At 26.7% G+C, this 27,104-nt stretch overlaps 1 protein-coding gene across 1 annotated transcript; it reads right to left on the bottom strand.

The window, feature by feature from the left end:
- LOC107439228 (tRNA (uracil-5-)-methyltransferase homolog B) lies at nucleotides 1-27,104 on the bottom strand. The gene is made up of 13 exons (XM_043044428.2): nucleotides 26,831-27,104; nucleotides 23,561-23,734; nucleotides 21,674-21,728; nucleotides 19,521-19,643; nucleotides 18,651-18,750; nucleotides 16,692-16,765; nucleotides 14,959-15,105; nucleotides 14,008-14,096; nucleotides 11,712-11,917; nucleotides 8,659-8,760; nucleotides 5,998-6,114; nucleotides 3,540-3,636; nucleotides 1-1,917 (listed from the first exon to the last, which is right to left on the bottom strand). The coding sequence occupies exons 1-13, from the start codon at nucleotides 26,950-26,952 to the stop codon at nucleotides 1,791-1,793; spliced, it is 1,533 nt and encodes a 510-aa protein (XP_042900362.1). The 5' UTR covers nucleotides 26,953-27,104; the 3' UTR covers nucleotides 1-1,790.

The following is a 27,104-nucleotide window of genomic DNA, read 5'->3' as shown; positions in this document are numbered from 1 at the left end:
TTCTGTGTATTTCTTTATAAATATGTATTCACATAATATCAATCTTGACAGTAGTAGAATTGAAAATTCATTCAAATTTATACAGAATAAGGTACACAAGGATTTGATTTCTGATAAAAAATATTAGAAATCCTATCCAAAAATTTACTTACATCCAATTCTATAAATATGAATTGAATTGCAAGGCTATCAACTACTACGCTTTTTGCAAAATATTTCATGGAGTGGTAAGTATTTTAAAAATAAAGTTTTCAGTATTTTTTTAATTTTATCAACATTCTTCCCCATGCTGGAACAAAGTTGTGTTTTTTATGAATTTTTTAATCATTTAAATGTAGTGGTGTGGAAAAAAACTTTACAATTTATAAAACAACCAATTAAACTTAAAAACATAAATTTATCTACCACTAGGAAAATTTTTCCCAAAAAGCGTATAAAATTCGATAACAATTAATATAATGTTTGAAACTTCAGTTAAACAAAATAATAACAGAATTTTTTTTTACTGTATACAAAACTTTAAGATCAAAATTTTAGAGATAAGTAAGACAAGAGATATCTTTACGCCATATAAAAGAAAATAAGTGAATACATTTTATAAAATTAATTGTACTAACATAAAATCAATCACATTAAGGATTATCTCCTTAATATATAAATAATAATAACATATTGAACAACATGCAATATCAGAACTTTTTTTATTATTATTAACACCACAGTGAGATATAATTTTTAGTTAATAAATAAAGATGTGCATTTTTTTAACGAACTACAGCAAAAATTATCTTTGAAAATAACTTACTGGTCTTAAGTAACATAGAAAAGAAAACATGTAGTTTTTTATTATCTATTTTATGAAAAGTGCTTGAAAAATTCTTTATCAATGAATTGCTATCCTAAACTTTTTAATGTGAATAAAAATAAATAAAAATTTTGCATAAAAAAAACATGCCAATATGTTTAAACAAATGAATCGCTTCAGTAGAAGTTTCTGACTGAATTTTATGAAAAATGTATGAATTCTCAGCGAAAGATTTTATGTAACAATACAAAATTCATGCCAAGTCATTAAATGTCAGAGATCTCATTAGATGTGTTTTAGAAGTGGAAGAAGTTCCAAGTGTACTTGGAAACAAACAGTCTAAGATAATCTCGGTAAACCTCCTTTTTGGGAAGCACATTACAAACCTGAGATGTGAAGGTTAATATGCCAATAATTAAAATAATAGTAGAGGATTTATAGATTTCCTAATTCAAAAGCTTACACATAAAAATTAAAGGTAAACTAGAATTTCCATTTCCTCATGCACAATAAAAAAGGTCAAAGCATAAACTTTTAATCTGGCTTTAAAAAAATTCAGAAAAATGTTGCTAATCTTTACACATAGCTCTTCAAATATAAAGACAAAATTTAAATTGCTTTAAATTTTTGTAAAACAAAGTTTTTATGAGAAAATAAGAGTAAAAAAGGAACTTTTATTTTCAGTGTTGTTACACATTGTATAAGGGTATGGAATACTATGCCATAGTACAATATTGTATTCAGAACTAGAAAAAATCATTATACATATTTGTTTTTATAAGGATCTATTTTAAAAGCAATATTTAATAGTTAAGAATAAGTGTACAATTAAAATAAATACACACAGAATCCTTTTTTCTTGAAAAGTGTCGAAATAAGAAATTCGAAAACATTTAGAAATTCAATTTGTAATAGCGAACGCAGTTCCCTAGATTTAAAATAATGTTAAAACGAATTTAAAGAAATCATCACAAAAGCATCTATTTTATAATCTTTGAAACATAACAATGAGTCCAAAACGATCAGTTTGTGGAAATAAATCAACAGGGATAGCTAAAAGTGGTACAAAATATTTTCCATACAATCCACTTGCTCCAGATGGTTTACATAACCTGCAATTAATATGAAAAACATGAAATGCTTAAAAATATTAATGCATTACAGTAATGCAATATTTATAGTGACTATATTGAATGTCAATGAATTATATAATTTCAAATAAACAAAAAAAAATGCAGTTTACATAGATTTTTTTCAAAAAGAAAACAAAACAAATTTATACAATAAGTTTATTTTCGTAGAATTTCAAAAACAAATCTTTACAATGTTTGAAAGGATTTTTTGCCCTTAAGAGAAAGTACAGCCTTTTTTCTGTTTCCACAAGCACTTGATAAAAATAATATTAACTTACAAAAAAAATTTAATTAAATTAAGGCAGAAATTTGAATTAGCTTAGTCCCAACAATTTAATCAATTGAATACATACAAAGGGCATTACATGTGGGCAAATTGTGGCATTTCTTTACGCAATGATTCAGCGCCCAATCAGATTTGCAAGTATCCAGTAGGTAATAAACTAAGCTTAATGATCGTAACGTCGGATTAGGCACAGCTAAGTGATTTCAGAGGTTAGTTCTCGAGTTATAAGTATCCATAAGTAAACAAGCAATAAAAATTAAAGAAATAGTGTAATGGCATTTTTTTAATGAAATTAATTTTCTCATTTGAAAATTTTCAAGAAAGCAATTTGATTCTGGAATTTATAACCCAGTGTAAATGTCTGCATTGTACCTTCATAATTTTCAAATACTGCTGCACATTTCCACAAAAAATTCCCATAAAATTTATGAGAAAAAAAGATTAAGTACTTTTGAATAATGCAGTGAATAGTTTCTGAAATAGATCATCTACACCATTTATTTTAATCTAACAGTGATGAACACCTGCATATTATTTCAATTTCTGAAAATAATACCATAAAATTTATAGGGTTGTTTACATACATAAATGTAAATGGTACAGAGACAAAAAAAAATGAAAGAAAACAATCAAAATACATTAAAAAATTCTTCATTATATTTATTGTCAACTGTATTTCAAATTGAACAAGCAACTATTTTTTAGCAAACTTATTTTAAAACCTAAAATTGTTTTCATAAGCATATTAATCCCATGAACGCATTTTGCAGAGATGCCAACTGCTCCGGACACGCCAAAATAATTCAAGAAACGGTAAATAACTACAACTAAAATTTGCTAATATTTGAATAATTTTGCTTACTTTTTTAAAGGGTTAGCATAATTTGACTATAACAAAGTGGCGAATTATATAAGCCTTTGAATTATTTAGAAATAGTGGTGGATAAAAATCTAATAAATTGAACTTAGTAAACCCAAGAATGACAATTAATAAACTACCACTCGAAAATATTTATTCGCTGTCCGGAGCAAGTTGGCATCTCTGATTTTGATTTGTTTTGTTTTAAGCATGATAAAATTAATAATGTATTTACTAAAGCTCAAGACAATTCAGATGGATACTTAAAACTCTTAAAAAAATAAGCACGGTAATATATTATATAAATTCTTAAAAAAAAATAAAAAAAAACTATGGCTAAAAATCCATGTTATTGATAGTAGAAAAACTTGTAAGGGTAATTTTCCAAATTGCTAAAATTATATATAAAAAAAATTATTTTATAAAAACTAATTACAACTAGCCATTTCAGCATACCTGACATAATTACCAACTGCAGATTTAGGAATTGTGGTCATATAGACAATTTTCTTCAGATGTTTGCATTGCCTCAGGCATTGGATAGCTGTTTTAGCTGCAATAAAATTAGAGTTATTAATTTCTAAGTTTAAAAGTAAACTATTTTATAAGCATGTTATAGCATTAACATGTGTTTTATTATAGCATGTTAATTTTACAAAATGAATAATTGACAATTATTACAAATTGCTAAAAGATTTATGAAATGTTTTACAAGAATATTCTTTTTTTAAAAAAAAGAAGGATTTCAAAATATTGATTTATATTGACATTAAAATCCTTTTAAATTACTTATTTTTCTAAGTTCTTTTTTTTTTAATTCATTAGTCAGAAATGAAACCTGTGCACATAACTAGAAATTCACATCCTCTTTTAAAACTAGATTGAAGAATGCAGTTATTGACGGCAGCTGTGAGTGCTCCACTACCCCTCCCTCTCTCATACATATATATATAATATAACTTCTGTTAAGCGGACACTCTTAGGACGGTAACAACTACAGTGTTCCCTTTCCACATCACGTTTTGCGGCTTCAATGCTTCGCTCGTGTTTCCAAATACTTCATAAAAAAAATAAAAATAATACAACCATGTCGGCAGCCACATTGCAGAAAGGAGCGTTCTTTCATGTCGATGCGCAAGAGAGAAGGATCTCTGCATGTCAAACAAAGAGATGAAATGACTCAGAGACAAGAGATGAAATGACTCATATACCACAGGCTCTCATAAAGGCGCGTTATTGGTTGATTTACTACTTATTACTGCATAAGGTTTTGTAATTAACCTTATTAATTAGCACTGAAACGTTTAAGTAAATACGTATATTGCCGTAATTTTTGTCTTAAATGTGTAAAATATAAATATTGTTCACATATTTAAAAAATTCGTGTACCGCATACATGAAAATTCCTAGGGGCAAATCCTACTTCGTTGTTTTACTGCTTTGGCGGAAGGTTCTGGTCCCCATTAACTGCGAAAAACGAGGAATCAATATATTTACATTGGTATCTATTTAAATTTTAAAGAATATTTTTCAATTTAAAAAGAATAAAAGAAAAATTTATATATATATACACACACCAGGGTTGGGTTTTTGACGTCAAAAAGTGGTTTTTGACAAGACAAGGGTATAATACTGGTTTAAACCGNTACACAGATATCCAAATTAGTCATATACAAGTTAGTCATATAATACAAATGGACACAAGTTAACACCACCTAACACCTCTCTATCACTTGATAAGAAACATGGTAATATTTCCTTGGGGTGAGCACACCGGTACGAGATTAAGTAAAGTAACTTAGTTGTCTCTGCATGGCAACACTTTTTGTGTAGTAGTCGTTTGTAAATAAGGGTAGATGGTGTTCTTTCAAAATATACTGAAGTTGTGATTTAATTACTTTTACGCGAATTAACAGTGCTGACCATTCCAATTTTGAAACATAAATAAAATATTAATGTTTGAAAGTTGGAATGGTCAGCACCTCAAGTATATTTATATAAGTATATATATATATATAACATGATGTATAGCATAGATTCCATGTCTGTTGATAAAAAAAAGTTTTCGAATTGTCTAAAAAACCCACTACAAATGAAAGAAAATGCTATCTGAAAATGTCAAATGTCGATGTTAAAACTGGTGGTTTCAGGCATAATTTGAAGTTAGTACAAAACACACAGTCATAAACCAAGGGATTAAATAAGGGTCATCTGGAAAACAAATCTCCCACATACTATAAAAAGAAAACAAAACATATTTACGTGGAAATATTTATTAAAAAAAAAAGATACAGCAATATTTTAGCTGCTTCGCATAAAACGAATCACCAGAATCACAACTCCTGTCATATTTTGGGACAAGTTTTTTTACAGCCTTGTGTCACAGAAATCTGCTGTCTGGAAATTGAGGTGGCATATTGTCACAGCTGTTGGCATGTCTTTGTCTGAGATAATGCTCAGAAAGTGATTCAGCTGCAAGGACAGATAAACAGCTCTGCGAAAACACCTGCCCACAAAAGTTCTGCTTAAAGCTGTTGAACTATTCAGCCTAAAACTCTGATCTTACTTCCAGCAACTTTCACCACTTCTTGTACCGAAAGAAATTCCTAAACTTACTCACAGACTAAAACTTGCAGACAACTGAGACAACATGCTGGCTCTGTCACCTGGCTGCAGACTTCTATGATATTGGACATAAAAAACTTATCCCATGATAAGACAAGAATTTTGATTCTGACGGTTCATATGTTACGAAGTAGCCACAATTTTGGTGTATCTTTTTCAACAAATATTTCCAAATAATATGTTTTGTTTATTTCTATTGGCCATATGTAATCTCACTTATTAGATGATCCAAGTAAAAAAATTACTTTTCTCTCAAAAGAAAACAAAATAATAAATAAATAAAACTCACTTAGTTCAGTTCGAGCAGGATTTATAACAGCAACTAGGTCTTCATAAAAATCTTTGCTCAGAACTTTATTAATTAATAAATCAATATCACCTCCAACGAAATGAGCATTCTTTATTTCTAGCAAAATAAATTACACTTCAATTTATTTACAAATTTAACAACATATTTTCAACTATTAGAAAAAATATTCAGTCATTTTAATCTAATAATATCATGTTAAATAAAAGTGAAATAAGTTTTTCATTTGTAAGCTCTGAAAAAAAATATCATGACAGCAGTATTATGGATTTTTAATTGGATAATATTTTTGTCTGAAATTTCAATTTAAACCCAAAATTAAAGTATTGATTTCAAAATACTGCCAGTAGTATACATGCCAAAATTTTTAGCCTGTTAAAGAAATATCTAAATCTGAGATAATGTAACTTTCATCTAATTGACTACTCATTGTCATTATTTTTGTGCAGTCAGGGAATGAAGCAATAAGTTCATCAAGTCAGTGTGATAATAAAAAACTTAAATTTGCTGAATTTATAGAAATTAAAATCTACAAGACAATTCACAAAATTAATAATAACAAAATTTAAGGAGCCAACTCTTATTATTACTTTTCACAGATTGGAAGAATTTTTCAGTTTTTTCTTTCTTTTAAAACTTAAACTTTTACATAAATTGGCATAACATATACAAATATTCATAGAAAATTGTCATCAACTTAGAAACTTTTTTAGAATTACTCATTAATATTGGATCAATATACCCTATGCACTGTCAAGATATTTTTAAAAAACTATTCTAGAAAATTATACATTTATTGTAATCCCAGTAAAGAGAAAAGAAGAAAATTGATCTTATTCTTGAAAAAAAAAGACAGAAGAAATTAAAAGATATTCAATCTAAGCAGACTGTTTTAAAGAACCAAAGTTCTAATTTTAAAAAAAAAAAAAAAAAAAAAACATTGTAAGATGTGATAGATTTGTCATACTTATTGATTCCTGCAGATTCATTTCGGACAAAACTAGTAAATTTAAAAAAAAAAATAATAATAATTAAAAAAACCAGTGATTCTTGAACAAATTTCATCAGATTTAAGCAGTGATGAAAGAGTTGAAACTAGCAACAAGAGTAAACAAATTGCTCACAGAAAGTTTGGTTAATGCAGAAATAATGAAAGTAGTATGCACTTCTTCTGCCTTTTTTTTTTTTTTTTTTTGNATAATAATAATAATTAAAAAAACCAGTGATTCTTGAACAAATTTCATCAGATTTAAGCAGTGATGAAAGAGTTGAAACTAGTAACAAGAGTAAACAAATGAAAGAAGACAAATGAAGAGTAAACAAATAATGAAAGTAGTATGCACTTCTTCTGCCTTTTTTTTTGAATTCACAGTAAGTTTTTCCTTATATCCAAGACTGGTTTTATGATTATGCAAAGTGCACCACACAATAATTAAAATTCCAAACATTATGAATTAAAAAAAAAAGGAGTTTGATTTGTCAAGTTGCTTAACATTGATGGTGGTGTCATTTATTTTTAAAATGCATTTTATCTTAACCACAGCACATATTTATATATTATTATTAATTAACTTTAACAAACAATAAAAAGGATTACACTTGAATAGCTAAATAATTTGATAGAAAACATGCTCTATGTTCATATATTTGTGGTTGGTATTCTATTGAATTTACACAAATATATATAAACATACACATGCAGGAATTTAAAGTAAAAATCATTATTATAATGTAACTATTAAATAATTAGATAGGTACATTATTTATGTCACACTAGAGCTGCACAATGGGATATTGGCAATGGTTTGGGAAACATCCCTGAGGATGTTCTCAAGTCATATCATCATAATTTTGAACCCTTGCAGAGAGGATGGTCCCACTGCTATGGTAGCCTGACAACCTGAGAGAGAAGTCGAGCACTTTATGGTAGAACAGTCTAATGCGGACTGATACCGCGCACCCACGGCAATCAAAGTGGTCACCCACCCGCTTACTGACCGCAGCCAGTCATGCTTGGCATCGGTGTTCTACTGGGAGCAGAGTCTTTACGATCAGTCCACAGTGAGACATTAATAATTAAAGACTCTTGATTGCACTGAAATAAATTTAGCAATTAGAATTAACTCAAAAATCAAATAGTACTAACTATATTTAGTTTAGTCAGTGCCATATTTAATTCTCTTTAATTTTACAGAATTTTTTCAAGACAAAATTAATACTGGTATAATAGAAAATGCTTAACATTAAAATTTAACTTCAAACAACAATTATTTCCACAAACCATTTTGATTTGTTTTAAAAACATGTTTTAATAAAAGAGTCATCAAACCGGAATCACCCTGAGCCACACCTCTTTTCTTTACTATTTTTAAAAAAAATTTAAATGGCATCAATTTATTTCAACCATTTGCGGCAAACTTTTAGACAGGGGGTTGTCCAAGCCTGATGTAGAATTTTTTGAATGTTGCAAGAAATTTAGTTGAAAATATTAGATACATTTCTTGATTTTAGCAATTAATATTATTAGGCTGTTATTGCAATTTAAAAAAAATAAAGAAAAAAAATCATAAAATTTATTAATGCTTTGAAATTCACTTAGTATGTGTGGGCAAGCATACAAAAAATAAAAGCTAAACAACTGACCATTACGGATAGCATTTGCCTTAGCATCTTGTATATTTGACAAGCAAGAGTCGATTCCAATGCACTGCTTAACTCGAGGCGACATCATCAAGCTTAAAGGACCTGCATCAACACAAAGAAAATAAAAGTAGTGTAAATCTCAATTTTTAAAGAATATACAGCAATAAAATATCAACAGACATTTAACTATATAAAAATTATAGTTTAATAAAATCTCGTTTTGCAATTATTATGAATTCTTATTTTCAGGTCTCTCAAACATTTCTACAAATATGCAAAAAGGAGAAATTTTAACTTAAAAAATTTACACAATAAAATGCAATTATGCATTAAATTGGAAAAAGAAAACTAATAAAAGTTTCAAATAGGTAATTTAATCACATAATTTTTAAATAATAAATATTTCAAACTTAAATCAGAAAGTTATGAAAAATTGGGATAAGTGTTTCTACTACTTAAACAGAAAGTATTAATTAAATTTTAGTGGAAGAATGGAGGTTTTCTATTACAGTAGACTAAGAGGGAAAAATTGCAGTACATAGTTTCAAAATTATTTTGTATATCGTTAAATAATTGCCTCCGAATTTTTTTTAACTTTGTAATTATTATTTTTTTAAATCTAAATACTTTATCTTTCAGACAAACCTTAAATGTAAAGTTCTATTCCACATTATCTCTCCAATGATATAATTTGTAATTAGTTTATATATTCATTATTTTTTTAGCTTTGTTGATTATTATAAGAGTAGAAGAAAAATTAACTTATTGTTTATAAATATTCTTGATAGAATCTTAAAATTATTTATGGACAGATAATAAAGTTTTACTCAGAAAAAAATCATAGTACTTTACAAAATTCATTAAATTTGTATTTCTAAGTACATATATAACATTCGCTAAAAGACTTAAAGTTTTGAACAGTAATATTTAAAACTTTTTTATTTTATAAAATAACTATACTGCTGATTGAATATGATGTATTTACTCAATGAAATTTAACAACATGAAGGTCAAAGTGAACACATTAAAAAGTCAAATATCTCCAATATTTCAAGGTTTTATTTAAATAATGAGCTAACCAACCCATTATTCACACACTACTAAGATACAGATCTTTTAAAGTCAGAAGAGTACTTTGTTTTTCCTACCTTGTCTGATTTGCCGAGTCCTCTATTTAGCAACAGAAATAAGATGCAATTACACTGGCTTGCCTTGAGTAAACATAAAATTAGAGATAACTTCCCTTTTTTTTTGAGTTGACACAGTATTTATTATAGGTAATTTAAATTTAAAGTTCAAATCAACTGAAAAGTAAGGAAAAAGAAATGATTTTCCTTTATTAGAATACAAACTGGATATGGAATTTAGGAAACTTGAAACTTTCTGTATTGATTGTTATTAGAAAAAAAATTCTGATTTCTTTCTAATCTGAAGTTCCTGAATGTAGACAAGTGCATTTGACACTACAGTGCTTCTACAATAATCCAACTAGTACTATGTTCTTATAATTGATTTTTCTTTTGCAAAAATTTAGCTTTTATATTTTTAGATATTATTGATTAAAAATAAATATAAAAAATATTAAAATAAAAAACTCATAAGTAATAACTTTTTTTTTTTTTTTTAGATATTAAAAAATTAAAATTTGACTGAATTATTTGTGATGCAAATTTTAAGGATAAATTTTGTAATAATTTGGTAAAATTCAGGTGTTAGCAAACAAATATTCACAATGCTGTATCAAATGCCAATGAAGCACATTTGCATTTACAAAAAAAAGTGAGAGAAAAAAAAAACAATTAATGTGATGTTAAAGAGGAAAGCAATTAGTTGTAAAATCAAGAACAACCAAAATTAATGCTCAGAGGGTTAAGACTGCAAAACCACTTACTAAGCGCAAGAGTAAAATTTACAATTTAGTGAAATTTTCATTAAAAAATAGGGGACACTATTCCCTTCCATTTGTGTATCAAACTTCAAAATTATTTTCGTTTTTAACCATGAACTACATCAAAATAAAAAATTATTCAAAAAACAAATATCCCAAATTTTTTTTATTGTTATTAACATAGAATTTAGTTCCTGATTTTACTGGTATAAAATTTAAACCTAATTATTTTACTTTTTTATCATAGCAGACTCATCTACAAACTTTATTTTTTGTAAAATGTTTGGTTACTATTAACACAGGTAAGTTGTTTTCTGAAATTAATAGTTTGGTGATAGTGCAAAAAATTAATACATATTGCTGTTTTGCAAATCTAGTAACATTTTGGGCTCATTAATTTAATTGTGTGTATTCAGCAGAGTTTGTTAAATTTGTTATAAATGTAAAAATATGTCATATAAAATGCAGTGTAAAAAATGGAAACTAAATATGTTTGTCATAAAATATTATATAAGAAGGTAATAAACATATTTTAAGACAGAATACGTAAAGAAAACATTTAGTTTGAGCCTCTAATTTTGAATAATATTCAAGATTAAAAATGTAATACAGTGGCTGCCATTAATAAAATCACAAAAGCCATCAGTGGCAGATGGATCATGGGTTAGAGTCTCCTTGCCATGAGGCTAACCGGGGGAGGATTTCCTATCCATGTAACGCAAATGTGATTTAGTTCCATCAAAAAGTCATCCATGAAGGCAAATTTCTCCCAATACTTGTTCCAGGAGTTCCCTCGTCTTCTGGAGTGGGTTTAACATGACGAGGCTACGGAGTTGAACATCAGCAGTCGCAAACCCAAAAAATTGGGTCGGATGTTCGATGACGATTATAAAAATAAAATCACTGTATTACTAAATTAGCTGCTTTTTAAAATCAATCAATTTTAATAAACGGTGAGCACTGTAATAGCAAAGAACATTAAGAAGGCATGACAAATAATACAGGTAAATATCATCAAATTGGAGATACATGAATAATTCACAGGTAAATACGGTTATAACTTTTATTAAGTTGTTGATAGTGACAGCTAAAGTTATCTGACCAATGAGAATGCACTAACAACAATCAAAAGTGGTAAAACAGTAATCTTGTTACAGAAACGTACCTGTACCACAAAATATATCTAAGACAGTCGTGGATTCATTGATTCTGCAGACTTTCATTAAACTATTGTAAGCACATTCTAGAGAACGGGTATTGCTGGGAAAATAAGAGCATGGAGATATCTGGAGTTTCAAATTATTGAATGATTCTACAATACACGAATCTCCCAGCAGTAAATCCAATTTGAAATCAGAGCTTTTCTGTTCACTGTGAATTAAAATAAACTACACATTATTACTTATATTTTTAAGAGAACTTTTATATCTAATTTAACAAAGTATTTTTTAATCTGTAAATTCAAAAATAAAATGCAAAAGGATTTAATCTTTCCTACAAGAATAAATATTACTAAGCATCTATAAAATACATAATTTGGTACAGAAAGGCTTTTTCTGATAAAATTTAAGGAATTCATAAGGAACATTTGCATATTTTAGACAGTGTTATAATGTTGATGATGACTATAAAAATATTTTTGTAAATATTATTCAACGACAAGTATGACTCAAAATTAAGAAATTTCGCTAACGGCCAGTAGTAGTATTTTCAACAGAGACCACTTTTTAAAGATTAAAAATTTTAATAGATTAAAAAAACATGATGTTATTAATGTAAAGTATTTCTTTTGAAATATTTCTCAAAATATGGTGATTACAAGGTCTGATTCTAAAATGAAAAAACTAAGAAACCAAACAATGAGTGCCAAGCATGCTTGGGGACTAAACACTGGGGGTTGTGCGTTTGACTGACTAATCAACCGGAATCTGATCCAGCAGCCCAGAGTCCAAGGCGAAAAAAAACTCAGATGGACACATAGGCCTTGGCCTTTTTTAGGCAGTTGCACCACTGAGTTTAGTTTAAGCATAAAATCAAGTAATTTTCAGAATATGAAAAATATTCATAATAATTTGATATTTCTCTATATTGAAAAATTGTAATGATTGCAAGGCTGTTTAACTTAACATTACATTCCGTATTGCTGCTCAAAAAGTAAAAAATTTAGAAACTTGGAAATACTAAGGTGTGTAGAGAATGTACAAGAATTATGATGGGGGAAAAATTAGCATTCAATAATTTGTTTGGGAATAAATAACAGTTAAATTTGCTAAAAACAAAAAAGCTTCAGGAATGTAACTACAGAGTTGAAATTTGATGTGATGACCATTTGGAACTACAAAATTAATTTTTTTTTTATTTTGAAATTTCAATTTGGACAAAAGTAATTGCAATTTTAAGTACTTTTTGTAAATTTTTTTTCTCTTTTTTGGATAATAATTGTTTACCCATGGTTGTAGGAAAATGTCTCACTTTTGCAGTTTTCATTTTATGAGCTAGCAATTCACTTAATGACAAAAACAACAAATAGAAAAATAAAAAAGAGAGAATGAGATTAGATAAATTTCAAGAGGTTTGTCAAAATTTTAAAAAAATATAAAGAAAGATAAGAACTGTTCGCAATACAGACTGTTATATAATAAAAATTTATCACTATATCTTGTTAACAAGTAAAATTACACCTCATTTATAACTTCTTATTGTGTTGCACATTCTGTATTCCTAAACTTAAATTCTTTTTTTTTTTTTCAGATACAGCTCAATATTTTTCAAATCCAACTAACGTTTTAACATATTAATAAATGTACTCACATAAAATTATACTAATTATAGAATTTATAAATGAAATTATCTTTATTAAAAAACACATTTAAGAAAAACTGTAAGAGGAATGTCTTATCTTTTTTTACTAAAAGCGGATTCCAATTCAAAACATAATTCTCTAACTTTTTGTCCATCTATTAATATAAACACATTCACAATTATTCAATCTATTAATAGACAAAACAAAGAATTTCAAAAAAAAAAAAGAGTCATGTTTAAATAATCAAGATTTTTAATTAGGCCTGATCAAACATCTGCATCCAGTAAGTGCAGCAATGTAACTTCATGATAGCCAGTAATATTCTAATTTATTCATTTAGTTTTTAAACAAGAAAAATACACTTTTTATATATTTAAAAATAGGTAATAATTTTTTCTACTTAAATCTGCTGGTATCTAATTGTTTTAATGCATTGAAGAATTACGTGGTGTCATAACTTATTTTTCATGTCTCAATATGATTTTTGCTACATTTGATGCACATAAGTGGAACCTTTCTAAAATCAATATATCTTTTTAAACTTTCAACGAACTATTATTAAATATTATTAATTATTAAGTATCTCAGAAAGATAAGGAGAAGAGATATTATAAAAAAATATTATAAACTAATCCAGCAAAATATTTGAATGTCTTACCATGTTTGAAGATACAATGACTTAAGGTAATACGGCTTTTGAGCTAAAAAGTATTCTCTAAGTTTTTCTGCCTCTTCAATTAAATCTTCCTGCACAATAAAAAAAAAATTACTGAATAAAATTTAAATAAGCAACACAATGCAATAATTGAATAAAAAAATTAAGATACTGAAAATGTGTGTTTTGTTTTAAGAAAAATATACTAAAATGATATTCTTAGCAAACATGATAACACAAAAAGCACAAAAGTAATTAGTTAGAAATAATGTACATCTATTTAGAAAAAGCAGAATATTATTCTAAACCACTAATGAATAAGATTTGGTGGTTTTTCATTGAAATATTAAGATAAATGTCACATTTTCATACATTTTTTAAAATTAAATCTGCATAAAATAAAATTCTTCAGTAAAGTTATTGTTTGTTCCTCTTAAAATTTCCCCTCATAAGTTTTTGTAATTGAAATATTTTATACAACCAACAACATTTACATAGTTAAAAAGTATAATGTAAAGCAGTACAGAAAATAGTACATTATGATTAAAGATAAATAGTATTATACAAATGTTTATGAAACTACTTTATCGACTATTTTTAAAGAATTTTTAACAGTGCGATATTTTACAGTGTACTAATTCGATCTTAAATTTTTTTATTACACTGAAATATCTCTTTTGAACACATCTTCAACAAACTATTACTTTTGCTTGGATATGTCCCCAGTAATAATATCTAATGTGTAAATATAATGTTTATTAATTATATTGTTATATAAAGTATAACATAATGTGAAGACATATGTTTATTAAAAACATTTTTTTTTAATTATTTTTGTTACAGGAATTTAAATGTCTTTACTAAACAAATGTCATGCAAAAGTATATACATATTTATGTGAATGTGCGTTGATGCATGAAATTAAAATTCCCATATAGTATACCAATGTCATACTTTAGTCAGTTGCTGTGGATGCATGGTTATGATTCCCATCAAATGTTCTTCTGTGTTTGAGCGAATTTTCAGACTACGCCAATATCCTCCATCGTCATGCCTAACATTAGCTTCCAAAGGTGAATTGTTTACGTAGTTTTGAAAATCCTGTAATAAAAAATTTTTCAGGTTGCAATCAATTGTATTTGCTTTGCAATAAGGATTTTATAATTGAAATATGTTACAGAACTTTGATAAAGCAAACATTAAAGATATAAAATGGTGCCTGAATTATAAGCTATTATAAGAAGGATTTTAAAAGCAAAAAAGTTAAGAATGACTAAAATTTGTTGTAATTACTTTGAGGTGTTTAAGATTGGAAAAAAAAAGCTTATTGGCATATTTTTGTGAGAATTATTTACTTTTAGTATTTAGTATGAAATTCTTATTAGAAAGCAGGGATTAAAAAAAGTCAGTGGCCAATCTGAAGCACTGATCTGTTTTTTACATGTAGCTATTATTAACACTTTTAAAACATTTACTAACAATTTTTAAAAAAAAAATACAAATTTAAATTAAAAAATACAATTTAGAGGATGTGGAATGCCACAATTATAAAGAAAAATATTAATTTTGTGGCAAAAACATAAACCTAAAAAATAGAAAACTTAAAAAAACTAAACAGCATACTGTAATTTTACATAGATTACTAATGCAGGAGACCTTATCCTTATAAGAACAAAAAATAATGATTAAAAACAAATAATGAATTATTTTTAAGTTTAAATTCAAGGTAAATAAAAATTATAATCTTTATTTTTTCATTACTGCTAGTACTGCGAAGGTGATTTTGGATCACAAACAAATGATTTTCAATGACCCAGATTGCTGAAAGAGAAAAATTTTAAATGGACTTGAAAATGTTAATTTAAGATTGAAACATTCAATTTTTAGAAGCTTGGTTGGAATGTAATTATTGCTGGAAACTTTTACACACAGTTGATATAAAAACTTAGCCAAAACAAAAAGCTTTACGGTTTGCTAATACAGGCAAACAATAGAACTCATTTCAGGAGATAGCAAAATTTAAAGCTGAAAAGCTTTTAGAAAAGAAGAATTACCCTTTATGCATATACAGGGTGAATCTGAATAAGATGGCAAGATATTACTGTGTGATGGAACGCATCTATGTGAGCAATATTTGTCATAAATCAAACACAAGCAGCAAGATGTTAAAAGATAATTTTCCATTGTCACATTTAAAGAATTAACACAAGAATGGGAAAAAATACTCCAGAAATTTTTTTATTCATAGGAATATGATTGAAGTACAAAGAAATTGCTCACAAGAAAAAGATGTATTTGATGTACAAAGAATTGCTCGAAAAGATACTCAAAAGATTTTGCATTGCCATCTGACTTTACACCTGCGGCACAGGGAAAACAGTGAGCAATTTTTTGAGCATCTCTTCGAGCAATTCTTTGTACATCAATTACATCTTTTTTTTGAGTAATTTCTTTGAATAAAAAGTTTTCTGAAGTATCTTTTTGCATTCTTGTGTTAATTCTTTAAATGTGGTAGTGGAAAACTACCTTTTAACTTCTCATTGCTCGTGTTCCGATCATACATTCTAAGACAAATATTGTTCACGTGGATGCGTCCTATCACCCAGTAAAGTTTTGCGGTCCTGTTCAGACTCATCCTGAACAGTACATCCAAATTAAACAATGATAACAAATAAAATTAAACATACTTTAGCAAATTCTTTGTGGCTTTCTTTAATAATAGTCAAATCTTCTGGGCTTAAGCAGATAGAATTTGTACCATCTGAAAAAGAATAAATTCACAAAATGAGTAAACACTCAATAGTTTTATTTCAATTACATAACGTTTTTTAAAAAAATTAAAGAATTGATAAAAAATAAATGTCTGTCTTACAATTTTTGTTTCAATAGTTTACAAAATGCAGATATAGTTATATATATAAAGCTTAAAGTAATCTTTTTGTGTTACTTGTTTACCTAAATTCAGCTTCTTAATTTATTATTCAACATTCAACACTTTCTCAATTCCAATTAATTGTTCACTTCCTTTTTTCTTGTTCTATTTCTCGATTCAGTATGCATAAATTAACATTTTTGATTTTTCCCTTAATTGAATCGTGAGAAAGACCTAAATTCCCTCTACTTTTTAATGAACCAATTATAATTATTAATGTTTCCCTTTTTCCCTGATGTGAGACTAAGAACAATAGAGGGGAAAACTTGTACATTTTTCCCTAGGATATAAACTCAAGTACACAGATTTCACAGCATGACTTAGGCTTTGCCAATGCATGAATGAGCTTTAAATAGATGATCTGAAGACATTAAAATGACTTAAAGAAACACTTTCCATCCAACTGTCTGCTTACGTTCCTGAACACACACACACACATATATATATATATATACAAAATAATCTTAATTAAAATTTTATTTANATAGTATTATATTTTAAAAATTATTGAAACAAAAATTGGGAACAAATTTGTCATGTATTCTGTGCATTACATTAACAAACAATTTATCTTTTTAGCACAATTCTTAATTAAATTTTAAAAAAAATTTAATTATAGGGTTGAATGACACTCAAAATATTTTAAGTGAATGAATAAGTACAACGAAATGGTTGTTTTTTATAACAAGCTTTTTATGTGCTTATCTTTTGAATTTTGGTGATTTTTTATAAAATTTTTAAAGATTCATCAATTTTACTATCATGATTTTTGAAGGATGTTACAATTGAAAGTTATGGTTTTGGAATTGGTTGGAGCTCTAAAAAGAAATAAGAGATAAACAGATTGTGTTACTTTCTCTGTCAGTTTAGAAGTGAAGAACTTATAACTCCTTCATATCTAACAGATGAAGAGATTTTGAACAGTGTGTGAGGCACGATGATTAAGGCCAGCCAAGTGATAGTGTTTCCAAAAATGAAAACATGAAACTGCCAAAACCATATTGTCTTCATCCAATATCAATTAATAATTGAATACTAAATGCAAAGCAATGGAATTTTTCAAGTAAAGTAGACATAAATGTATACTATTCAAATAAATACTAGTTTATATTATACTCTAAATTGATAACTTGTATCCGTTTTTGGGCATTTTATTTAAATACTATAAAAATAAATGCTTTCTATTAAATTATAATATGTATTATTTTCATTTTTTACTTAAAAGTAAGAATTATAGGCTTTTGAACTCATCAACATTTACTTTTAACTAAAAAAATCCACCATAAAACAAAATTTTTTCTATAGTAACTTTTTCAGCTGGTCCCAATCCCATGTCCCTTGTAATAGACTAATTGAAGCAACTAAATTGTAACACATATTTTTCGCCGGTTATTTAATTTAGTGGATAGTAATTCATTTTAGTATAATATTAAGCCAAATAAAAAATAATATAAGAGGGAAAATGAAATGCAGATTTTTAGTATAACTTTTATTGTATCAAAATACTATTTCTCATGAATATTGACACTAAAACAAATATTTTGAAGCGTGTTTTGTTACTATAAATCTTACACAAAGAAAAAGCATTTTGCCCATTTTTAAATAGCACTAATATAATTTAACAATAACAAAATATAAAACAGTTAACTATTATTTAAATGAAAATTAAAATGAAGTATCAATCAGAAATTATAAAAACAAGTGAACATTTTACCAGAATTATTTCCAGTAAAGAATCCCACAGTTTTAGAATTACCATCTGGTCCAAGACCGACGCTAAATTCATCTTGATTTCTGTATGACTCAATTAGAGGCTAAAAATAACATCACAAAGATATTAATCATTTTAAATATATAAGACATTTTTTTTATTAAAAAATCTGCTACAATACATTAAAAAACCTCTAAACAGGAAAAAAAGGGTTTTTGAAAACAAAACAGGAAGATATTTTTGCAAATTTTAAAAAGGAAAGGATTGAAAAAAAAAATTAAATATTAATAGACATACAGCAAAAGGGAATATGGGTATTACTTTTATCCATTTAGCATTACCAAACTACATCTATCAATTTAGTATTTTATTGATATTTTAATCCTTAAGGTAGTATTCTCCAGGTATAACTCAGTTTAATAAGTCGAGTTTATAAGTATGAAAGGAGAAAATGATTACAGAGGCAGTTAAAAAAATTTTTTTTAAAGATTATAATACCAGTTTATGTGGTTGAGTAACAAAGGCAAAGTCATTTAGTACACATGCAAGACTTAATTTGGCTGATATAATTATAGGCTAAACATGTAAAATGAGGAAAATTAATGTTTGTTAAACTTTGTGTTAAAAAATTAATTGCTGTCATTCCACATTCGGTAACAAAATAAAAAAGGACAGCTAAAAAATTTCAATTAATCACTATTTTATTTGAGGGTTGGTGGGCAAAACTTCATGGTTTCTTAAAAAAAAAAAAAAACTTTTATAAAGAAAAGGGGTTGAGAGAAAAAGAGAATCATAGTTTAGTGAAAAACACTCATGCCTAAAAGTGCATAAATAAATAAATAATAGAAATAATTGAACCAAAGTTATACTTACAGATTGTACAGTTAAATCTACAGGACATGGTAAATTATCCTGTCCTAAAGCAATGGGAACTTTTAAAGCTTGTAGTTTCTCTCCAAGGTACCTGAGTACTCCAATCGACATTTTATATTTTTTCTATAAATTGAACAAATCATTAAAATGATAACTATTCATTTAAGTTTTAATTTGCTTAAAAGAATTTAAATAATATGCACAGTCAAACTTCTATTACTCGGATGTCTATAAATAATTTTTTGATAGATCAGAGTCATTTCAAATAATTTGCAAAAATACTGACTTCATCATTTGAACATAAACTTAGGTCAATTTATTACTTTAAGTTCAATAAATTTTTTTATTGATAATTTCGAGAAATTCTTGTTGCTTAAACATTAAAACACTGCAAAAACACATTTAGAAAAATAAAAACTTCCAATTTTCCAATTGATCTATGTAAAATAAAAATATTTTTTTTTTAATTTTATGCTTAATAAGTTCTATTTCCATATAAATTTTTTGGTGCTTCTCACACTATTGTATTAATATGTTTTGTTTTGGTTTATATTAAAACAGTTCTCCATTTTAGATAAGCATTCTAAAAATACATATTAAGGACAGTCATTACAGAAAACCCATTATACTGCAATTTTTTGTCATAAAATCCAATTTTAAAATGGTCTATGGTGACATTTCATTTGGTCAGACCTGACTGAGATTGTACAGCGTGCACAGAAAAAAGGAACAACTTCTGATCTAATCACACTCAATCTTCATGGACTAGAATTCAATCTTAATGGTCTGAAAGCCTAACCTTAAATATGCTAATAATTTAATACAGATATTTTTTCATACTTTCTATCCATGAACACACCCTTTTAAGAACAGGTTACAATTTTTAACCTCAAAATATAGGTTAGGATAGTTAATTATTTATTCTTTTTGCATAATATAAGAAGAAATAATATATAATTCTTTGTTAATATTTTATTTAATAATAATCAAAAAAATTTGAAAAGCAAAGTATGCAAATTTTTACATTATTTTAAATAAAGTGTTTTTAAACGGCAAACTAGAAAACTTTTATGAAATAAGCTGAATAGTTTTTGAGAAATCAAATTTTCAATATACGACTTTTTTAAGATTTGATAAATCAGAAACTATTGGACAAAATTTTTATATGTCACTTAAAATTTTATTCTTCTTAAAAGATGTACAAATACAACTTTCAGATCAAAATGTTTTTTTTTCAATTATTATTAAATAATATAAAAAATTATGAATAATTATAAAAAATTATTTTTTGCATTTTATCGTTAGATAAATGAATTTCATAATTTTGTGCAAAAAATTTTTCGATTCACTTACATTTTTTTTTTTTGAAATATGAGGAAATTATACAAAAAGTGAAAATAAAAAGTTTTTAAGTACTCCAAACTACCAAACTATTGAGAACATACTCACATAATTTGAGACTCAAACATTCTAATCCGACAAAAAGGTTTTGTTCAGTCAGAGAAAGTACATTTTTGTGCCTGATTCATTACTTAATTTATGGTTAGTACGAATCAATCAGCATAATTAAGATTACTCTTTTGAAAATAAATATTGGCACTTAGTTTCTGAAAATCTGTTCATTAGAACAAAAGTAATTTCAGGTGATATTTTTTTATTATACAAACTGTGTACAATTGTTCTTTATCAACAAAATAAGCTTTATTAGTTGCTACATAAAATTAATTAGTTCATAGGACCTGTTAAATTGTTGTAAGTTAGTAGCAGCCAATATTTAAATTACAACATATGATAAAATTTATTTTTGTTAAATCATTATGTGATGTTTTCAAAAATATGATAAGATTAAACTGTTGAATTTTAATTTTTTTTAAACCTGTAAACAAACAGTAAACTTTAATACATCATATTTTAAACATTTGTCATCATATATCACATAATAAATTTAAATATTTTGATGCTATAATATCTTGTTGCCACTTAATTTTTAAAAATATTTTTTTTTCCATAAGAAAGCAGAAAATAGGTTACAATAATCGTCTTAAAACTTAGTATAATTTTTAAATATTATCTAACTAAACTTTAAAATAAGTAAATGCTAAAAATTTATTTATGTAGTAAAAAATTATCAAGGAGTACATAAAAATACTAACCTCTAATTGATAAGTATATCGTACATCTTTGAAAGGAGTTATTTTTTCTTGAAGTCTGTAAAAAAATATATTATCAGTTATAAATGGTAACAGTAATTTCATTGTTAGTAATTTCTCAAATTTTATAAAAATTTTAATTTATAACAACTTGATTTAAAAATCAAATGAAAGATTAAAAAAGAAATAAGTAATTTTTTTTTACTTTTGTAAATTATAAATTTTTAGGTAAAAATATCATAAAAAAGAAAAATAAATACCAGACAAAATTTCAAACATGATTTTTTGCCTACCCAGATTAGTAGATGTTTGATTTTATTACAGATTTAGTAGTAGGTTTCCCAAAATTTTTCTCTAAAATTTAGGGTTTACAAAGTTAACTAATAATAATGATAAAAAAAAAAACATAAGAATTATGTTTGTTCTGAAAATCTTTTGAGAATTAAAAAGTTTGCTTAAATACTTAGCTTTTTGAATTAAAAGCAACACTATTTGTTTCAACTCTATATGAAAAAAAAATAATAATAATAAAAGTAAACAAAAAGTTAGCTCAACATCATACTGTTTTTCTTTAAGAACTTTATTTGAGAAACAAATTTTTTTTTAAATAGAGTTATTTTAAGCATTAGTTAACAAAATCTATGATATTTTAATACATACCTTAATAAAAACATATAGTATTTTTCAGGTAGATACCAGACAAAAATTTTAAACAAATCATTGCCAAAACCAGCAGTGACACATAAGTAATTAAAAATGCAACATCAAAGAAAGGTGCAAACTGAAATTTGAAACCACCTCCAAGCAAATTACTATATTTGTACATGCAAATGTTTGTGTGCATATGTTATGGTAAATGTGCGTGTGTATGACTAACCCCCTCACTGTCTAACGGCAGCTAGACATTATCAATGAGTCCATATACTCTCAAAAAATCCAGGGCAAGCAAAGGGTCCCTGGCAAAAGTCTCCTTAGAAATTTGGTCAATGTGTATAGTCGGTTATCAATAATACTAACCTGTCAATATTAATAATAACCAAATAAGCTGTTTAAAGTGAATAATTTAAGCGAATTTATCACATTAACCAATTATTATTAATAATAGCTGATGAAGTTAGGTCAATGTCATTCATTCACATTTTTATTTCTCACTTTGACCAAAAGGAGCGGTTATTATTAATTTTGGGTGGTTAAACCAATTCATCATATTGACCAAACCTCATTGTTTTTTATAATTAATAACCGATTAAAGATAATTATTCGCGATATTTCTCACTTTGACCAAAAGAAGCAGTCATTATTAATTTTGACTGGTTAGTATTAATAATAGCCGGATTTATCACTTAAATCGTAAGACATGTTCAAAGAGGCACACCCAAGTCCTAATGCTAAAACTGTTTAATCACATTGACCAAACTACATTGGTAATTATTAATAATAACCGGTAAAAGTGAATACAATTTGAGATATTTCTCACTTTGACTAAAAGAAGCGGTTATTATTAATATTGTCCGGTTGGTATTAACAATAACCGGATTTATTACTTTAACCATAACATATATTATATATTAATTTTGTAGCAAGTACAAGAACAAGACATTAGCACTTTGGCGACTACCATCGGCCTGATGCAAAATTGTCTGAGAAAAAATCCACTATGGTGAACTATTCTAATACTCAAGTAACAAAAAAAAGTAATATTTTAATTTTAAAAAAAACTTCATTAATTTAGCTTTTCTTCCATTGCAATTAGTTTAAAAATTATTCAGAAAATGGTAACAAAAATATTTTAAACTCTTACACTTCAGAGAAGAGAACCTGATCAAATGCTCAATTTAGATTAGTAACAATAACAAAAAAGAAAAAGGACTGAATAACTAAAATTTATACTTTTTATATACGTCATCAACAGAAGCTTTTGTTTTCTCCTGTACTTTGGAAGAGTCATTTGAGGGATCATCACTAATGATTACTTGATCAGTTGTGATTACCGCAGGTTTATTGAAATGTCCTTTTAAATTTTTCAGAATGCTTTGAAAAACATCATCTCCTTTACCATTTTTCCTATAATTCAATTTTAAAACACAAATATATGTAACAACTATTTTAAAAAAGAAACACATACATAAGAAACTAATTTAAAAAAAGAAATGAAAAGACGCATATGTTTCAAATTGCAACACACAATTAAGACTATAGTAAAATAGTTCTGATCCAAATTTTGCATTTTATAACATTTAATGAGTAGATAAAGTATGAATATTTAATTGAACAACTGTCTGAAAATATTTCTATTAGAAAAAGTGAAGATATTAAATAAAAGCTTTACTCACAGAGAATCACACTACATATAGTTAAAAATCAAATAATTAATTTTTTGATTGATAAAATAATATTTTTTTAAAAAAATGAAGAAGAAAAACCTCTTAGTAAGCTAATCCTATAAGAAAATATTAAAAGCTTTTGTAACAAATATATTTATAAGTGCAACAATAAATATAAACATTTTAAAATAAACAAATTGAAGATTTTCTTAATTGCATGAATGTTCTTGCCTATTAATATGTAAGGAATGTATTCATAGTAAATAACTGGATGCATCACTAACAAAATATGCAAAATTATTTCCTTAAACTAACCAATTTAATATTAAATAAATACAACAAATTGTAGTTCAATCTTCTATTCTATCTATCATTCCTAAAAAAAATATGAAGTTTCTGTTCTAAATCATAAAATGATGTTAAAAAGATTTATTTATATTTGTCTTGATTAGTAACAAATTAATATATATTTGAGAATAAAATAAATTTAAGAATATCATGATTTAAGAAATGATTAAAAAAAAATTACCACCAGTCTAAGTATTATCAGAATAGGTCAACTTACTCAGGTTGCATTGTATAATATATATATACAGTAGACTATTGATTAATAATGATAATTGAGTCAACTCTAATGCGGTAGCACAGTTAAACAGCTTTCAGCCTCAACTTAAGAAAGTTTTAATAATCATGATGATTTTATAGAAGAGCAAAACAAAATGAAGACATGTAGTACAAATGAAATGGAACTAGTAAAGGTGAGCAAATTTAAAAAGCTCTATGACTAGGGTTCAAAAATGCTGCAGAATGTAATCTTTCAGTTCGCTTATGCAACAAAAATTATAAAATTTAGCGGCTAAGCTGAGCAAGAATGATTTTGTGGCAAAAAATGGTTGGTTTCCAGTATTGGAGGAAATGCAATGTATTGGTTTCAACATAATTCAAATTGAGTAAAAAGTAGGTACCAACCAGCTAGCAGTGGAAAATTGGTTACAATGACCAGACTGACATCATTCATCAAAAAATGTGTACAATACCAACAAAACCACTTTGTTTTTTCACAGCACTAAAGGAACATACAATACTTTTTCAAGAATAAAAACCAAAAAGAGATAATTAATTATTTGTTTTAACTATGTATAACTTTTATATTTTAAAGGATTTTTAAATTACATAAATATAAAGTGAGTTTTTCACATTTTATTTTCCAACTCACTGTATGTAGTTTAAACTGGCATATTTATACAATTTCGTGAAAAGTATGACACGGTTATATATATACATAACATATGAAAATAAGCTAGGAAAAGCAGAGACAGCAAGAAAAGAATATCATGGTAACCAGAAACTGAGTTTTAGCAATTGAAATTTGTCGCCAAACCCAGGGGTCCCTGATTCTGAACTTTAACCAATTAATGTTGTCAAAATCATTGTGTCCCAAATTGATCACATTAAAAACTACTGTATTATCTTCAGTTTAAAGAGTAAAATATAACACTACATTTACTTTGAACATGAAGAAATTTAAAGATATTTTTTATAAAAAAAAAATCTAAATTTCAAAAGGTTTATTTTTGACACCTCTATTTACTTGTGATACGTTAGATTTTTAATTTTTTTAAAAAATTCATTGAAATTAGTTTGAATAAGTATGAATAAGCAGGGGTCTGTCCAGGGTAAATTTAATACCGTTTGGCGGTATCTTCACAAATATAACTTTAGGAAAAACGGTAGTTTCCCAAATAAAAAAGCAAGCTCTCATCCAAACCCTGTTCTCATTGCAATATATGGAAAAGAGGAACTTTTCTACCAGCTGTCTTCTACGAAAAGGTAGCACGTGTTTAGTCATATAGTAAATTTAATACCGTTTGGCGGTATCTTCACAAATATAACTTTAGGAAAAACGGTAGTTTCCCAAATAAAAAAGCAAGCTCTCATCCAAACCCTGTTCTCATTGCAATATATGGAAAAGAGGAACTTTTCTACCAGCTGTCTTCTACGAAAAGGTAGCACATGTTTAGTCATATAGTGCAATGTGGTAACACCATATGCACTTACACTATATCAAAGTAAGCTTTTTTTTCGGTGAGTTTTTTATAATGAAAGGACGAGGCTCTCCTTCTATAAACTTTAGAGGAAGTCGAAATTCAAACATTATCTTAAACACTATTGTAAATTTATTCTAACAGACCTTTATTTTTTAACAAGCAATTTTTTTTTCTGTGAAACTTTTTTCTGTATGACCGAGTTGAAAATGCTCTCATAATTAAAAAAAACTTTTAGTACTAGTACTGTTAAATGTATGTTTTTATTAAAGTCAAGTTGAAATTTAACCATGAACAATGATTTTTATGGATTTTGAAATCTGGATACAATTTTTAGCCAAAAATTTTACAATATATGGAGAATATATAGAAATTTACCAGTCTTGAATGATTTTTATTTGTAGTGACAATTTCAGAAAATATTTTCTTACTTTACCATATTTTGTGTTGATTTTTTAATATTTTTAATTTTCACAAATTATGTCTAAATTGTCACAAAATAGGCACCTCTAAAAAAAGCCTAGACAGACCCCTGATAAGTAATATACTCCTTATTAAGTTTTTTCAATTAATTGTTCATTGGAAGGTATGGGCCGGACGTTGATCATACAAGGGGTACAAGTCGTGCACTCTTAGAGTAGTACTTTGAAAAACAATTTCAGAGAGTAGTTTGAGATACATAGTGAGTTGAACTCTATAAACAATATCAGAATATTTTATTTCAATTAATTTATAACAGTTACAAATGCAAGTTGAAATTTACCAAAAGAAAGAATATAAATTATACCTACCCCGATCTAGAACCACGTAACTGACGTACATAATTTTTTTGTAGAGACAAACCACTAAGTTCCAAATTTCTTAATCTAATATGCGTTCTGCATAAATAAAAATTTCTAAAAGCGACTTCCATTTTAGCTAAATCTGATTCATATAAACTAACTTTCTAGCATTTATTTGAAATGTAAAGAAGTTAAGCAGCGATTTCCTGAATTCGTTTCTATTTGAAATGTAAATATTTACAGTCCTGTTGTAAAAAGAAACGTTTCCGGCTGCCTATTTTAG

The sequence above is a fragment of the Parasteatoda tepidariorum genome, chromosome 2, assembly GCF_043381705.1.
Source record: "Parasteatoda tepidariorum isolate YZ-2023 chromosome 2, CAS_Ptep_4.0, whole genome shotgun sequence".
Taxonomy (NCBI): domain Eukaryota; kingdom Metazoa; phylum Arthropoda; class Arachnida; order Araneae; family Theridiidae; genus Parasteatoda; species Parasteatoda tepidariorum.
The sequence above is the reverse complement of the archived record's forward strand: the minus strand, read 5'-3'. Positions and strand labels throughout refer to the sequence as shown.

Coding starts and splice junctions, on each gene's coding strand:
- LOC107439228 (XM_043044428.2), bottom strand. CDS start 26,952: ATGGAAGTCGCTTTTAGAAATTTTTATTTATGCAGAACGCATATTAGA. Junction 23,735..26,830: donor TTACGTGGTTCTAGATCGGG/GTAGGTATAATT, acceptor ATTGAATTATAG/GAAAAATGGTAAAGGAGATG. Junction 21,729..23,560: donor GTTGATGACGTATATAAAAA/GTATAAATTTTA, acceptor ATTTTTTTACAG/ACTTCAAGAAAAAATAACTC.